Below are 18,349 nucleotides of genomic sequence, written 5' to 3'. Positions count from 1 at the left end.
TGTGCGAGAATGCCTAATATGCCAAAAGGTCAAGTTTGACAGGCAAAAGGCACCAGGGTTATTGCAACCACTACCTATTCCAGATAAACCATGGGAAAGTATTGCTATGGATTTTATCTTTGATCTTCCAAGAACGCAGACAGGAAATGATGGTATTTGGACCATTATTTGCAGATTCAGCAAACAGGCTCATTTTATTCCTGTCAGGAAGAAGATAAAGCCAGATCAGATGGCACGCTTGTTTATGAGCAATATTTTCAAGTATCATGGCATGCCACAGTCGATTGTTAGCGACCGTGATCCACGCATGACTAGTTTGTTCTGGAAAGGCTTGTTTGAGAATATGGGTACCACGCTCAAATTCTCTTCGTCATTTCATCCTCAAACAGATGGGCAGTCAGAAGAGGCAAATTCTACTGTCCTAGATCTGCTGAAGTGCTATGTGTCAGAACATAAAGGAAAGTGGGAGCAGTATTTGCCATTGGTGGAGTATGCATACAATAATACAGTGCATTCATCAACTGGCAAGGCACCTTTTGAGATAGTTGAAGGTGGCAAGAAAGTTCCTCCCATACTGCATACAAAGGACAAGATATTTGAAGCAGATAAGTATGTTCAAGACATGGATGAAATGTACAAGAAGGTCAAAGTGGCCTTAGAAAGGACTCAGGCAAAGCAAAAGAAAGCAGCTGATCGTCACCGTCGTGAAGTGGTATATTCACTTGGTGATTGGGTGCTTCTACGGTTTGAAAAGGCAAGGTTAAAGAAGATGAAGGGCAAGGAAAGACTGTTTCCAAAGCTCAGCATGCGTTACTATGGGCCTTTTCAAGTATGCGACATAATCAGTGATGTTGCATATAGGCTGAAATTGCCTGACAGTTGGAAGATTCACAATGCGTTTCATGTGAGTCTTCTCAGACCCTATGTGGGTGATGTGCCAGAAGATATGCCAGCTGAACTTCAGCCGGAAGTCGAGGAACTTGACGAGATCTTGCTCCCTGAACAGATTTTGGCACACAAAGAAAGGAAAGTGAAAGGCAAGGTTGCGAGGCGTTACTTGGTAAAGTTCAGAAACTATCCAACAATGGATGCTAAGTGGATGGAAGAAGGTGAACTTGCAGAGTCACCAACTGTGTTATCACTTTACCTGGAAGCCTTCGATTTGCAACCTACCTTGACCCCTTGAGTTTCAAAGCTACATGGATTGTCAGTGTGACAATGGCTTCTGAAACAAATGATGTACATGGTATTTAAAGTGAGCTCAAATCAAATACCTGTTACATGAATGTTAGAGCTGTACAGATTGTCAGTTTGGCAATTGCTCTTATGGAATGTCCAAAAGTTTGGTTAGTGCTATAGAAGTGAGTATTTCTTGTCAATTTGTCAAGGATACAGTGATTGCTTCTATTAAAGAGTACATGTGTAACTGCATTCTTAAACTGTCGGTTTGGGTATGCTCGAAAGTGTTACGGGATCCAACGTGTACTATAAGACAGTGGCAAAATGTGCAGCTACCATTTTGTCATTGGAAAGTTAGTGACTCAAAGCAATGGCAGAGTGCGAATCTACCACTATGTCATTGGGACAGGGTTCACACGCAGGCAATACATGAGTCGACGAGGTGTTGAATACACCAGGGTTGACAATGAGCATGTATGTGTCGTATATGTGTCGACAGGTGTTGAATACATCAGTGTTGACAGTGAGCATGTACGACATAGATGCAAACGAGGACGTTTGAGATTTCAAGAGGGGGGTATGTCACCAGCGTGTGACTACTATCTATCCTTTTTGTTGATTTCTTTCTTATTATCTATTTACTTTCACTTTTTGGAAACACCCCTCGGGAAATCTAACTGCCCTGCATTGCATAGCTAGTGTGGAACTGTCCAGAGGGAGTCCAGGCCTGAGGGCAAGAGAGCACTAAGGTTGGACAAGGACTATGGTTAGCCAAGTGGGGTCATTGACTAGCCAAAGTGGAATCCTTTGCTACAGAGGCTACATTTCAGTTCTGGATGTGGCCGCAGTGTACAAAGAGGGTCGGATGACCTAGAAAGATATAATGGCAGCATCTCCTAAAATTTAGGGAACTGCTATTTTGGGACCTGAAAATGTCTTCGCGTCATTACGTGCAGTTTGACATGGGGATCATTTTGTTACTCTGTGGCCAAGTCAACAGAGGCTGCAGGTGAGAGATTTTTAGACCCGAGGGTCTAAAGCGGGAAAATGCACAAATGAGTGACACTTGGCACTCTGAGGCCAGTTTACTACTTATAGAGAAGGCAAAAACGTGATTTATAGCTGGGAGGCTCATTTTGCAAGTCTCTGTCACAGGTTAAGAGCTATGGAGTGCTTGCTTTCCCTCTTATGCACAGTGCGGTGCCAGGAGTGATGCCCTGCACGCTACGCACTGCCCTCTCTCTCCCCTTTGGCAGTATGTTATGCCCCTCTAGTGGGCTTTTCATTTGACCAATGTACAGTTGTGTGGGTTCATGCGCGATTGCCGAGGCAAGAGCCTCTTGCACAGGTACTGGATTAGCTAGCGGCTAATCCCCCCGCAGGTACAGGTGAATTCGGAGAGGTTTCACGCCAGAAATCTCGTCCGATTCAAAGGGCAAGTAGCCCTACAGGTGCGGGAGCTCGAGGACTTGCTAGGGATGCGACCGGCACGCGAAACGGAGCCCGAAACAGTGAATTACAGCCTGCTGTGTATTTTTGCAGGTTTAGGGTTTTGGCCCTAAACGGACCCTAATACCCCCAGGAGGTTCGGGGACGCAAGGGGACCGCTGTACAGGTGATCTGGCGCATTTTCAGGGCTGAAAACAGAGAATTCAGCGTGCTGCAGATTCTCGCCAAGTTTTGCAATGTGCCCGTATGCGTCGGGAAAGTCGATCAATGCGTGGGAATATTGATTGTGAAGGGTTCTAGTACAGTTATGCTACCGAAATCGAGCTGGAACAGTGGAAATTCAGCCGAGTTTGTGCGGGGCAGCTTGTAGGAACCACAGCGTTTATTCCCTCTTTTGAACAATAAAGAAATACCGAAAGGGGCGCCTAAGTTAGGGGCCAATCTGGTGTCCGTCTACTCATACAGGTGCAATCTAGCAGCCTGTATCCCTCTCCCCTTTGTTGTGTCTTGAAAGTACTGGTAAAATAGACGACTAATAATGGGTGAAAACTAAATCAAGGTTTAAAGTAAAGTCTACCGCCCTTTTTGGATTGAACAGGCCGGTTTCAGCCTGTGTATTCCTTCTCATAGAGGTTGAATGTGTTGATATTCAGCCGTGAATATGTAGGCCCCTTGCTTAGAGTCACGCCACCGTGTGCGATGTGGCAGTTTGAGCCATTTTTGACCCAAATTGTGTTATTTTTACCATCATGATCTGTGGAAAGCCCAAACAAGTTGGGAAGAATCTTGAAATTTGTGGAAAAATTCCCTCGAACTCAAATTTTATGTTTAACCCTATTTCTCTACTTGTCATGACCTTTAAATACATCATTGACGGTTGTGCACGCCAGCTGCTATTTTTGGACGATGCTCATCCACATTGAAATTTATAGACGAAACAAGTGTGCCATCATGATGCACTTGTTATATATATACTATTAACCCAAAGGAGGCATTTCCTAATGTGAGAAAACATGCAATGATGCCTGGTCCAAGGACTCGTCTTCTTGATAAGGTATGTACACAACTGCAACGGAAGCAACCGCTTTCACACATATGATACTATATACATTGTAGTATTTGCTCCCCTATATCAAAAAGCATAAAACGTCAGGTGAACATTTTTATTTACTTTCCACGACACGACAATGTCTTGTTGCGTTTGAAAGCAAGGAACTTTCTAACGCTAAAATGTGTTATCCAACGCATGAGCAAGAGCTTTATGCAATGGTCCATGCTTTGAATATTTGTACGGCTCTACCTTTGTTGCATGGACTGGTCATCATTCTTTGTGCTATGTTTGTGATTAGGGCAATCTTAGAGCCGGAAGGCTAGCTGGGTTGAACTTATGCAAGAGTTTGACTTTCAGATCCATCACACGAAAGAATCCAACAATCGAGTTATTGATGGACTTAGTTGGATTATATGAGGTTAATGCTTTGTCCATGGCTGAAATTTTCACGATTTCTATCTCTCTTTTTGCGACTCATATACAAGCTTGGGTGATCCAGAGACCCAACTGAGTTGTACAGAAGAGATGAGACATAGACATTTTTCCATTTAAGGTGGACTATTGTTTAGAAATGGAGAAGTCTACGTGCCAAAAATTGATGAGATTCAACAAAGGATTTTCTTTGAATGCCACAATGTTTTTAGCGCTAGGATCGAACGATTTAGAGAACTGTAGCATTGTACAAACGATATTTCTATTGTCCAAAAATGTGCTTTTACATAGAGAGCTATGTGAAGAAGAGCGCCTTAAGAAAGCTAGCCTACTCCATCCATTAGATACCCCTGATGCCAAGTGAGTGTTTTTTAATGGATTTTATAGTTGGTTTACCAAATAATAGTCGTGGCAACGATGCCATTTGGGTTGTGGTTGATAGACTCACCAAAATGGCAAAGTTTGTACCCATGAAATGGACGGTAAAAAGCCATGAGTTGGCAATTTTATTTGTCGATCAGCTTTATAAGCTGTATGGTTTTCCAAAGGATATTGTTAGTGATTGGGAAAGCTAGTTCAGTGGAAGATTTTGGTGGAATGTATTTACTCACTTTCAAGCGAAGTTGAGTATGTCATCCTCTGTGTGAGACAAACTAAAAGGATGTAATCAGATATTGGAAGAGAAAGACAAGTTGAGGGCTTATATCTCTCATAGGCAGTCTGATGGGGAAAGATATCTTTGGAAGTTAAGAGTTTGCCTATCATAGTAACAAGCGTTTCGCAACCGGATCTAACCTAAATTTAGCCCATTTAAGTTGAGGGCTTATAGATGGGGAAAGGTATCTTTGGTAGTTAGAGTTTGCCTATCATAGTAACAAGCGTTTCGCAACCGGATCTAGCCTAAATTTAGCCCATTTAAGCCGATGTATAGATATGAGCCTAAATCCCCTATTGTTGTTGAATTTAGCCCGTTCATGCTGATGTATAGATTCAAGCTCCCCTATTGATGTTGGCTTAGAGAAAGTCAAAGATTGTCAAACTCATGATTTCTCGTATGTGAGGATAGTGTAAGGAAAGCATAGTCACAATGGACGCATTCCGAGACGGGGAACGGGGCTCAAATGGAATTTTAGTGTAAAAAGGAGGACGGGACGGCAAGTGGGGAGGGAAAAGTGGGGATGGGAAGCGAGAAAAAGCGCATCCCCTGTTACTATGAAGGAAAGCTCGTGATTTTGCTGATCAAAAGAGGTCTCCAAGGACTCGAGATGTGGGACAATGGGTCTATGTGAAGGTTCGATGTCACGTGACACATCCAATCCTATGTGACCGTGGACAAGCTACAGCACGACAAGGGTTCAATCAGTCAAGTCAGTCTAGATTTAGGAGTGATCTGGCACTTTTGTGAGTCTATTCGTAGACTGTACATGTCAAGTCACTTAGTATAGATGCATATCCTTTGGTTGCACACAGCATGATCATCAGTATTCCCATCAGAATCCATTAGAATCAGTTAGGGAATTTTCCAATGCATTTAGCCTATTTTTGGCATTTTTCACTTATTAATTTAAGTGACTTTCCAACAAAAGTAGGTAGGGCAATTTTGCTAAGAAAATATATAAGCAAACCCAAGTTAGCACTAAATGGCAGAAGAGGTAGCAGGAGCTCCACGCTCAACAGGCAACTTCTCAGCAGAACCCCCCAGGAGACCTAGCGTTTTTGGAGCAGAAGCCTAAAGCTAGCGTTTTGGGATCAGATCAGCCCTGGCGTGTTGGTGCACAGTAGATCAGCCCCGGCGCCATCGCTACACAGCAGATCAGCCTAGCGTTTTTGCATTTGCAGAACCACGGCGACAGAAAGACCAATTTCAGCCCCTAGCGTTTTTGATTTGCAGATCAACCTCAGCGTTTCTGCAGATCATCGCGACAAAATCAGCCACAAGACCAGCGTTTTCAGTTTTCAGCCTTTAGTACCCGCAGATCAAGTCCCGAACCTCGCAGATCTCACCTTCCCGTAGCAGTTCCTCGCTGCACGGTCAGTTTCCGCAAGGTTTACAGTTTCAGCCCAGAAAACGCAGATTTCAGCATCTGCGTTTTCAGCACGTCGTCGTCGCATCGTCGTCGTCGACATCGTCACCGGCATAGTCCCAAGTTGCATTAGTTTCCATGCACCATCATTGTACCCATTTGTGCAATCATAAGTAGACCACTCTCGCCGACGAGAGTGGGGCCTTCGGAGGAGGGTTTTACAACGTCTTTGGTGTCGTATTCTCTTCTCTCTCTCTATCTCTCAGTCTCATACACTTGCACGTACAATGTCCATTCACTTTGTTTGTGATCATAGCATTCTCTCATTAAGAACGGAAGGCTCTACCTTCCATAAGAACAAAAGGAACCTTGAGCACAATTCGGAGCACTCATCTTGAGCAAAGCGCAAACATTCATTCCGCTGCACCTTACATTTGAAGACTATGTGAATTGGAAAGCATTATAAGCGTGTAGCTAGATTTTGTGGTCCATTCTTGATCACACAAAAAGTAGACCTTGTTGCCTATGAATTGGATCTTCCCTTGGATGATAGTATCGCATCCAGTATTTCATGGCAATTACCTTAAAGAAAAACTATGTGAAGCTGACACTATTGTGCCTATCGAGGAAAATTTTGTAAATGGAAGGGACAGTCTGAAAGGTGCGCTACTTGGGAGATAGTTAGGGCTTTGACAGCTTAATCTCCCCACTTCATTGATGAGGACACAAGCCAATATTAAACAACATATTGAAGACAACACATGAAAAGAAACACAACTTACTTGGTGGACTAAAGAGTGCTTGAAACTTGTATGTACATTGGTTTGTAGCCTCTCTTTTATACTAGGAGTGCTCAGTGATCAGGAGAGCAAGTTCACTCCTGGTATAGAAGAGAAGCTCCAAACCAATGTATGTACAATTTTCAAGCTTGAAGCTCTCTTTAGTCCACCAAGTAAGTTGTGTTTCTTTTCAGGTGTTGTCTTCATTATGTTGTTTAATGTTTATTTCGATCCTCCATAGTTCACATGTGGTATCAGAGATAAGTAGGTAGATTCGGTGCGCACTTGTAAGCTTGTCTGCATATGTGCCATACCAAACTAACTCATGCTACCAATCTCAAGGGAGGCGGGCACCAAGGGAAGGTCTATGTGCAATTTATGTATCCTTTCTTACATTTCTTTCTTAATTAGGGTGAGCTTGTATGGTCATGAGTATTTTTCGTAATTGCTTTAGTGTGGCATTATTTAGTTGGTTCTTTGGATCGTTCCATGTGTTAGCATGCGTTTCTTCAATGCTCTCTCTCTCTCTCTCTCTCTCTCTCTCTCTCTCTCCCCCCCCCCCCCCGGGCATGCGCTTGCACACACATTCATTTTTAGATATGTGCATGCATGCACACAAAACCTAAAAGACAATGCACAAGATTATTTTGCCCATACTCCATTAACTAGATTCTTATGCTTTCTCTGCATTTTAAGAAGAGAATTTTGATTCATCAGGAGGGTTGCAAATGCCTCTTATACATGGTTCTTCATGCTCGGGTAATTCTTGACTTGTGGGAGCAGCCAGAACAAGAGATCTCTTTCAAACAAGTTGAGGGAGACTTTGACTTTTTTCAAGGAAGGTGGACGCTTAATGAACTTGGGGCTCAGCACACGGTGTTGAAATACACAGTAGAGACTAAGATTTGGAAAGACTGCATTCTTGCAGAATCCCTTGTTGAGGAAGTAATTTCCATGATTCAACAGCCTTTTTCCAAAATTAGCCGTGTTCTTGATTGTACCATGTTTTTTAATGTTTATGTTAATGGATTGTTGTATGCAGGTTATATATGAAGACCTTCCTTCAAATCTTTGTGCTATTCGCGACAAGGTGGAGAGTTCAGCAAACAGTTCAAGCTCTGTTTCAATGGAAATTCCTGACCTCATTTCTTTAACTGAGTCAGTGGAGCCAAGCATCTGTGCAAAGCTTAACCTAATTGAAGCTGAAAATTTTGACACTAATTCAAAAAGAGAAGATGATCGAGATGCACTTACTCACAAAGGCTCATCAACTGATTTGTCTAAGAAACGAATGGGTCGTGGTCCTCGCATCCAAGGTTTGAGGGATGATTTTGGTGTGTTAGAACGAGAGATTAGGGATTTCATAGCAGCTTATGGAAGCGAAGGAATAATGCCAAAGAGACAGCTTCTGCGCAAGCATTGGCGCACTGATCTTGAAAAGGCTATCAAAGCTGTTGGTGGATTTAGCACAGTGGCTGCAAGATTGAAGCTTTCTTTGTCTTATGATGAACGAAAACCACGTGGGTATTGGGACGATATACAAAACCTGCGAAATGAGGTGCTATTTCATCCCCTTGGTTCAAAATGTTAATTGCTGTCATTGAATTGTTCTGTCAATAATTGTGCATATTATTTTCCAAGAATCATTGTACTTGGTGCTACAAGCCTCAGAACCTTGTCCTAAGCAAGTGGACTTTCTGTTTGATGCATTCTGTTTTCATTCCAGCCTCCAATATAATGGTCCTCTCTGACTGTCTGTTGCTATGTGTGGTGTGAAGGCATTGATGAGTCTCTAATCTATGGCTTTTACAATCTTGCATATGTATTTGCAATCAATAATCTATGATGACACTAGTAGGAAAGTTTATGACGTTCTTGCAATCCTGTATTCAGAGGCTTATTTGTCCATCTTAAAACAGTTGATAATGGCCAAGATCCTAATTTAAGATTGTGAAAGCTCTTCTACACTCTCTGTTGAATAACCAGTGGGGAAATAAGGATCCAAGATTCAGTCAGATAAAGACCTGACAACACAGAAAGGCATGCCATGCAATCACTATAATGGTGGTTAAGGGTTGTGTAGTTGTTAGACTTTATGTCTATTGAGTGTCAGTGTTTGTGCAAACATGTTGATTGATTTGTCGTGTTCTCTGCATTAAGTGAAATCTTTGTGTGCCTCATCAGGGAATGTTTTTGGTATAAAGTCAGCTGCTTTGGTATGACCTTTTGCTTGCAGCAAGTCAAGTAGTCTTTTGTTTTTTCACATCGTAATCTCTCAAGGTTGGTGAGGGACACTTTCCAGGTAATTGCTGCACAGAAAGAAACAGGATGTGATCCAGATGTTTTACCAAGCCGGCTATCCATAGAGCGCTTAGGTTAGTATTGTATTATGATTCATCAATGCAACAGTTCATGTGTGCACTACTGGTAACTTAAATCACAGTTATCTCTTTTTTTTTTTTTCAAATCTTTTTGTGCTCAGGCAAATTCGGCCTTTCTCGTGCTTACGAGAAATGGGGAGGTGCCTCGGAAACGGCCAGAATTTTGGGTCTAGTGCCAAAAGGATCAAATATGCGAAAGCGTCGTGGCAAGAAGCAATCGGGAAAGGACACGGTGTTAGCTCCTAATGTTAAGCCATACCATATAGGCGTACCACAAGAATCAGTGAAATGGCTCACGTTGGTTGGAGATCTTGCAGAGTCTGATGTTGAAAAGCAAGATTTTGAGGATTCAGAGCCAGATTGGTAGAAGAAAAAGGTTACAACCTGCTCATGCAAGGTAGTGCAACCATAAATGCTGCCTTCTCAAGCTGCTAAAACTCGGTATGTGGTTGCCTGCTTTCATACGAGACGATGATATTGGCATAAATGTACCCATGATTGGTGTACAATGTGATTAAATGGTACGCAATGCGTTTTGGATGGTATTGATATTTATACACCTAGTGTGATGATTGATTGTTTATGTTTGAATGATGCTTGTGCGTATGCTTGTTATGCAGAATTAACATGTGATGATGATGCGGGGGCTTTCCAATCGGCTTGTAGACTACAGATATTGGCTCTGCGACACACTCTCTCATTTGCTTATATTCAGGGTGAGGGTTCCCATGATTCTGGTATGGTTTGTTAGGGCATGGGTGCTCATGTAACAGTGTAGGGTGCTTTTAAAAGGGTAAGAGACCTGCACTGGCCAGTCTTCTGTTGACTGGAGTTATTTTTTCCAATTTTCCAAAATTATGCCTCGACATGTATGAAATCGAACCTTCCTATTCAAATATTACACCTACCCACATCCAGGAAATGAGTGGACAAAGAAATTGCTGTAGCAGCCACTCCTTTTACTCTCCAAGGAATAAAGGTTCCAACAAAGAAAAATTACTTGGAGGAATATTTCCATATTGTTTTCTTGTATTGATGAATCAATGTTGGGATTGAGGACTTTGGATCAACAAACAACCACCTCATACAACCACTAACTGGTTGCATGCCATGGTGATAATGCCACATTACATTTTGTGGAAGCCCAAAAATGTACTAAGACTGTCAGTGTTGTAATGTGAAATTGGCTTACCAATGGGAGCTTGGTTAGGAATTCATTACCTTAATCTCCTCACTCACACACTAACCACTTGCCCAGCAACGTCTTTTCTACTCAGATGAGAGCTGAAATGTTTGCTGAACATACGATCCACAGTGAGGAATGTTGGCATTTGTGCTCACTGTTTGTGGGGTTTGAAGCGTGATTAACTCTCTCCTGAAGGTGTGTGGGAAGAAACCATTTGTGTGAAAAAAGTACGAAAAGAGAAGAATGAACGAGTATGGCAGAGAGCTTCTACAAAGACTCCACTTTGTGTTACACTTTCAATTTTGCATGCGAAATGGCACAAGGCAGGTATCATCTTGAAGACGAGAAGAGGGACGCTAATTCTTACCAGATAAAGACAAAGAGTGTGTTGTCCTTGTTGGGCTGAATGCATTGCATGATAAGCGTGCCGATCCACCCAAAAAGAAAGGGGTAATAATGGCATGGGTGATGCGGATGCCACCAGTTTCAAGTAAAGATTGGACTGCCTTGTCAAAGTTCTCCCTTCACAGTAGTGCTGCGTTTTAGTGAGCGGTGTGATTCATGACCGTGTTCACCAGGTATGTCACGTACTAGTGGATCAGAGCAGCTCAGTGAATTTATCTCCAATCTGATTCGCAAGTAATTATTTCTGTTCGTTTTTCCAACAGGCATTATGTGTTTTCTTATTTACTAATGAGGGTGTAAAGCAAGCTCTGGTTCATAGTGATTGGCAAAGGCCATATACAATGGATTTGTTGGGGAACTTGGCTTTGCTTATTTTATGGCATCTTTTGTCGTTCTGACATAGGTTTTCACATTTATATAAACTTGTATTTTCCCATTAAATGGTATCTCTTGTAGTCTTGCAATAGTCATTTACAGGTAATTGGTTTTGTAAAGATCTCTCTTAAATGTCATGTTTTATGCTTGGATTAGAAACCTATTATGCACCTATGCCTGCCTGGGAATTTTGGAATATAAGGACTGTTTCTTAATCATGGGCGTTGGTGAATTTCTCTAAATAAGTCATGTAAGGAAGGTTTCTTTTTCTTTTCACTGTATTGGAAGTCCCTGGAAGATAAGAGATTTCCCTTTCCAAATACTTGGAAATTACTATAGAGGCACCATGCACCCTTGTAATGTTATTGGTAGCTCTTGATGCGGATGTAATTCAGTCTTCTAAGGTTTAATGTATTGTAATTCCATTTGCGCATTGACTACATTGCAAGTCTAGCCATTAGTATTCTAGATCTCGACAGACTTTTGAGATCACAGTTATTTGTGTATATATCTGAGCTGAAGGGGAGCTTAATAAGAGCTCAAAATCCTGGAGGAGATGACTGAGGTTTAGAAGGTAATGAGCTCTCAACAGTGGCCGTGCCTCAAGGTAAAGTAAAATAACACCCTAAAACCCTAAAATAGGACCTCAACTTGAATTATTGGGAAGAATAAAGTGTGCCACATGGCAAGTGGATGATGGCAAACTTGTTTTCTTCCCCTTTTTCTAATAAGATAAGAAGAACTGATTGCTCATTGGCTTTTGTACATATACGCCACTGTGAGAGAAAGTTGACACTTGTTTTTGGACTAATGTAGAGAGGACAATTGAGTAGTGGGTTACACACACTCAAATCTTCTTATGTAGGCCATTGTTACTTTTCTCCTTGTTCTAGAAGCTTGAGGGTGGGTATACTTTGAAAGTGGGTTTTCTCATTCTCACATGAGCATAAGGTATTGAAATTCTTCCATTTTTCACAATGTTTGTTAGAGATACAAACTTGTGCTTGCAGAATGAGGCAATGTCATGTTAACGTCGTAGGCACAGTCCCAAGAGTCCCTAAAGCCTAGGATGTACATTGAGTGCACTAATGTTAGGCAGTTGGAATATGGTGAAAGTGACATGCTTGGAAGGAGTGCAGCGGCTAGCCTTTCAATTGTGCAAGGCATTTGCATATGGGGATGTATTTGATGAAGAGAATAATGCCTATTTTCAAGGAATTTACTAGGAAAAATAAGGGAATGTCACTTGCATGCCCCTTTTGAAACTCCTATATGCGTAATCATTCTTTGTAAATTGTAGCTTTCTTCCCTTACATAACAACCCCCCCCCCCCCCCCCCCCCCCCCCCCCCCCTCTTCCCCCCGCGCGTGCGCCCACACTCATATGGTAACACCTAGTGAATTCCCCCACATCTATATTGGATTGGAGACATGGAGATGTGGTTGGGAACTAGGTAGAGATAGGAGATTACTATTCAAAGCTAAAGGTTTATTTTAAGAAAAACAATGAATGACAAATGTTGAGAATTAGTCGATGAGGGTGCGATTACAAATCATTTTGTTGATGGCCTCTTGTAAGCTGCTCAAGATATATCTTAGAGTGAGGTATGTATACACTTAAGAGGCATTGCATTTTGAGTACACAACTATGAAGAACTAAGGCCTTCTCATTAATAAACACAAAAGGACAATGTTTGGCATGGTCACGCGAGAGTTACTTCCATAGTTTACATGCAGGTGGAGATCGCATGTAAGCTGCATGGGCAGTGATGAGAGTGCCCATATTGTAGGTGCAAGAGGTGAGGACACAATGACATCGCCATTGCCAAGGGCCATGTAGCTGCAAGCAACACTTTAATAAAAACAAGTTGCAATTGGTTTTGGATAATTGAATGCATCTTTAATCGATACTTTGTGCAACTATGCTGATTGCAGCATAGTTGCCAAAACCCCATGCATAGTTCTACTATGCATCATTACTTTCCTAGCGTGATTGCAACACATGCATAAGTTATTAGAAAAGGTGACTAATAACTATGGCTCATGTGACCGTCCCCTAAGTACAAATGGTGGACTCTTCGATCTCAATGTTACATGTGGGTCTCAATGCTCACAGGTGGCACGCTCCACAACTTGCCACACCTGTTCACCCCACAATCACCTATACATCGCCATAGCTTAACTCCTAAAAATAGCTCCTTTTGTGATGAAGAATAAATTCATAGGCTCATCCAATCAACGATCTGTCTTCCACACATTTTTTTTATAAATTTGCAAAAAATCCTATGACCCAAGTTTTAAAGATATGCCATTAGGTGTGCCACATATGGATTTGTTTGTTGTGAACATCATCCCCAAAAAAAGCCTATCACAACTCACTAGTGTAAAGGGGCTCTACAACAATTTCTCTTTACAAACTCCCCTTATCTTCCCTCTCAAATAAGGAACACACTAATGTGTAGTGGTTTTTAAACACCACACAATAGCAAGTTATGATGGTAAAAGCGAAGTGAATATTGTCTACAAATTCTGTTTTTTAATATTGCAAATGTGATGTTGTGTAACGTAAATTGTGCTCATCAAGAGTTTCAAGTTGTAAGCGCAATTAAATTAGTACATTCTAAGCGAATAGAAAATTGATTAGTGTGTTCATTAGTTTGTCTCAGACAAGCTTATGTAACCATAGGTATAAAAGTCATTTTGAAAGATCTGAACTTACGTACTTGAGAAAAGTAAGGTTGGAGCTTTGCTATGGTCTCTCTCTCTCTCTCCCTCTCTCTCTCTCTCTCTCTTGTTACCCCTAATCTCTTTCCTACATACTAATTATGCTTATGTGTGTGTTGCTTTTTATGATTAAACATGCTTATTTTCTCTTGCTATGCATTCCTTGGTCACTCTTTCCAGACATGTTTGTATATGTGAGCAATTAGAAGTGTGTGCATTGTGCACACTTTAAATGGTTTATTTTGATCCATGCACGCAATTGATTTTGATCCCGTGCGTGCCTACTCTGGGTCAAGGAACTTTGGAGAAAATCTAGGGATACATAAGCAATTTGACAAATTTCAATTTTCATGCTATTATGTTGTCAAAATTTTGGTAAACACATGAGTTGAATTAGTCAAAGTGCCTTAAATTATTTTGTGCTTGACAAATTGTGCTTGAATATGTGTACATGATCATTTTTTATGAACTAAAAGGTTTGGTTTTGATTGCAATTTAAACGTGCATGAGGAGAGTAGATTGGCCTTGAAGGTCAAAAGTGTTGGGGTAAAGTCGACGTGCCTTTTGCCCGGCCCAAATATCCGGTGTCCGGTCACCCACTGACAACATATCCTTATTCACTGTGCATATACATGAATGAGGAGCTCCTCATTTGAGAGTGTTGCCCGAATTGAGCAAGGATTGGGAGAAAGAGTTGGGCACTAAAAAGAGAGACAAAGAATCATATAGAGCAAGCTTTAATCGGCAGTAGTGTGTAGACAATTCATAAGGTAGCGTTGCAAAATTGGGGCAGTTAGGACAACGAACAGTAGATCTTTGAGCCAAGCAAAGCTTGGGAAGCATTGGAATCAAGGGCAACGTTTTTTGAGCATAACAAGTTGGGAGAATTGTATAAGGAGCATGGGCGTTGCAAACATCAGAAAATCGATTGCAAAATTGGGGGCTTCTGTACCGTTGCAAGGACCAGGGGAGAAGGTGTGTGTGTACACACACACACACACACACACACACACACACACACACACACACACACACACACACACACACACACTTTGGTACTATAAATACTGTGGTTCTTTTTTCCTCCTTCTATATAACCTTCTCCCCCCCCCCCTTAGCACTCATTAAAATGGGATACTGACCTACAAAATACCACTTATGAGTTATGGGACTATGCCTCTGCATAACAAAAGTCCCTTCTGGAATATTGAGCGTGAGTGAAACGCCGGGTTCTCATTACATGAGGTAGGCGGCCTGCGCATCCTGGCTATGGATCTCCCCTTCCAATGCTTTCTGTGCATCGCTTGATGACGCTACACAGCAGGGCGGCTTCCCTCTCTCATCGATCACGCTCGGGAACATATAGTCTAGCCTCTATAAATAAGGTGAGGGCGCACCTTGCCTCTCACTTAGCTTGTGTGTTTGTTCTGTTGTTTTGACTAAAGGTGGAGTACTGTTTGCTTCACTAATCGAGCTATGGAGCTCGCTGCTCAAACTACTCAGGTTTTCTTCTAGGACGTTGTACCTCACGCCTGTGTTTGAGAAAAACATCCTTGTGCTTTGATTTTTTATGACTTCTAGTAGCAAAACATTTGGTTGGTACTGCTTTCATTAGCTCTCATAGCATGCCGTAGCATTTAACTGTATACAAACAATCATTTGAGGGGTTCTACTATACTGGTTGGTTTTGACAGTATTCTGCGTGAGTGGTTTTTTTCGATAGAATTTCGCTGTGGCTCTTGAATATTATAGCAAGGCATTTGATTACTGAAAAGCATACCTAATTGGTTGTATTAGAAAGGTTGGGGATTTCTGTCGACTGGTTTTTTTGAAAAAAAACTATGCATCATTTATCTCTTGGGTTCTCTTGGCTTGGCTCAAGCCGCTGTAGGTCTTGACGATTTCCGACCTAACTAAGTTTTTTTTAAAAAAAGGGGGGGCTCTGTTTTAGCCGATACAGGTCTTTGTGCAGGCCTAGCATGAGCCAGACACTACAGTTTTTTTGTGTGTGATGACTAATCACTTGGGATTATAAAGGTAAGTATATAATACAATTTTTTTTTTGCTTTGGCGTGAAGCTAAGGCTGGTGATCTATAACCGCACTCGATATGAATGGAACTTTGGGTTTTTGAAAACTTCTTTTTTATCAAGAAAAAGGGGAGATGAATCTCTGTCCGACATTTGCACGGATACGTCTGGTTTTTTCTCTTTGATGAACTATTGCAACACTTGGACTTCTGCACACTACCTTCCCTCATGATTTCATATGAGGAGAAGGTGTTGGGGTTATCTTAACCCATCTAGCACCCATGACGATGGAAACTTGAAAGTATCTTGGCTAAAACAAGGCTGAACACTACCGAACTGTATGATGCTAAGGACTTAATAAGAAACTTGAAGCTTTGAAGGTAAGTATATGGGGATTACTCTCAGCTTTGGCGTAAAAAATTGACCGTTGGCTCATGACATAAAGTTCCACTCAAAAAAAATGGGGTTTTTCTTATACTCTATTTTGATTGGTAAGTATATGGTTGCTACTATTAGTTTAAGCATAGCTAGCTATGGAGAAATCTTGGGAGGTTGAAGGTAAGTATATGGCTGGTACTCTCAGCCTTGGCATAAATACCATGGCTCGTGAAATGAGGTCCCACTTGGTAAAGATGGAGTTTTTCGATACTCTATTGATTGGTAAGTATATGGTTGCTACTATGGACTCAAGCATAGCTACCGAGCTATGGCTAAACAAGTAAACCTCACTATTCTTTAAAATTTTCTAAAGAAAACTCTTGATATTTGGATTCTTGGTGGACTTCACCACTCAGATTAGAAGGTAGATTGTACCACTGATTTTGGAAGGAAGATGTAAAGACTGCTAAACATACAAATTCTAATAAATGACCTAGCTTGTCTAAAGTAATTAAATTATGTAAGATGGACATGGATATCAACTGATATGGTCCATTGATACTTGTAAAACACATCCAAAGCTAATTGAATTGTTGTCTTGTTTGGATGGATGCAGGTAAGGACTCTATCTTATCTTGGAGGGTTTTCTTTTCTTTGGAAAGCAACCTTACTGTAATGAAATACCCACTGAGGAACGGGGAAGTTCTTTTACTACCAATCTTACTGAAAGAGGATCTCTTTCCTACAATCATTGTACCTAAATAATTCTGATACTGAGTTATTTTTGTACATATCAATTCATTATGCCTTGGCTAGTTGTCTTTTGAATGTAAAAATTCAATTATGTCTTATTAGTTAAGATTTAAACAGCTACACACACACACACACACACACACACACACACACACACACACACACACACACACACACATTGTAGGGGAATGGAGTAGCAGTGTAGCACAAACGCTACAGATACCTGCCTTTCTTTGTGAAATTAAAGAAAGATAAATTTGATTTTTCCAGCCACCCCATGAACAATCCAAAATTTCGGGGCTCATTCCCACAGTGACCAATCGCGCATACAAAACCAAGGCAAAGGTAAGGGGGTGTTTCCCGGCAGCCCTCCACATAGGCTTTCTACCTCTTTCGTCGAGCGTAACTCTTGGCGTCATTGCATAGCGATTTCAGTGACAACCTTTCTCTCTTCGGTCACACATACGGTTCTGACAGACCATTCCAAAGTGGATTTCCCACAAGAGAGTTCGACTCTTGGACGCCATCTACGACCACAGGTGGTTGGTTGTACTATGTGTCTGGTTTTTAATCGATGCGTATTCCAATCGACAAGATGGTGTGTGCGCGATTTCATGTGTTTTCCTCGTAGGTAGAGTGTAGATCTTATGACACACATGGTAGTACTCAAGTAGGACCGTGTAGGTCATTCCAAAGAATGTGTTTTAGCACGATTTTGTGCAATTATGCTATGTATGCACATGCATATATAACTTGATCTAGGTATAGCTTGCAAGTGGCAGATCCATAGGTTTACAGGGTTTTTGGATAGGTGTAGTCGTCCATAGAGCCACTCGTTCAGGAGCGAGCTTCATTGCCAAGGTTTTGGCACTTTATATATTCCATATGTCATTTTGCTACTGAGACACCGAGTGTTTGTTCATGGTTTATGCGATTTTGGTGAGATTTTTGAGATTTTTCTCAAGATTAAAAAAAAAATCTGTTACCATATACATGTGGTAGTGATGTGTGTGAACACACTAGGACCGCCGGCGCATTTTTTCCCTCTTTTAGGAGGTTTTTTCCCCCGAGCATTGTATATACGCCCATCACTCTAGGGCTATCTATATTTCCATTGCACACTAAGTAACACACTCTCTATTGTGTGCCTTGAGCTTCCTTCATCTTCTCCAAGCTGCGTGCGTTTCTCTACAGCCCTAATTCCA

General features: G+C 41.5%; 1 protein-coding gene across 5 annotated transcripts in view; it reads left to right on the top strand.

Moving 5' to 3' along the window:
- The window catches only part of LOC147420083 (uncharacterized), a 71,351-nt gene extending 60,824 nt beyond the window's left edge, over window positions 1-10,527 (top strand). For 2 of the 5 annotated variants that reach the window (XR_015186920.1, XR_015186922.1), the window contains exons 8-12: window positions 7,632-7,859; window positions 7,957-8,472; window positions 9,217-9,289; window positions 9,397-9,816; window positions 9,916-10,054. Coding sequence is in view for 2 of the 5 variants with exons in the window: in XM_086504062.1 (XP_086360188.1) it covers window positions 7,632-7,859; window positions 7,957-8,472; window positions 9,217-9,289; window positions 9,397-9,620; window positions 9,697-9,736; window positions 9,916-10,046 (1,212 nt within the window). In the remaining 3 variants the exon portion in view is untranslated. Of the gene's footprint in view, window positions 1-7,631; window positions 7,860-7,956; window positions 8,473-9,098; window positions 9,290-9,396; window positions 9,817-9,915 lie in introns of those variants that run through there. The other 3 variants (XM_086504062.1, XR_015186921.1, XM_086504061.1) reach the window with 3 other exon arrangements.
- Window positions 10,528-18,349: the final 7,822 nt, after the last annotated feature.

The sequence above is a fragment of the Adiantum capillus-veneris genome, chromosome 28, assembly GCF_014529385.1.
Source record: "Adiantum capillus-veneris isolate H3 chromosome 28, ASM1452938v2, whole genome shotgun sequence".
Taxonomy (NCBI): Eukaryota; Viridiplantae; Streptophyta; class Polypodiopsida; order Polypodiales; family Pteridaceae; genus Adiantum; species Adiantum capillus-veneris.
Note: the sequence above shows the minus strand (reverse complement) of the source record. Positions and strands in the feature narration are given on the sequence as shown.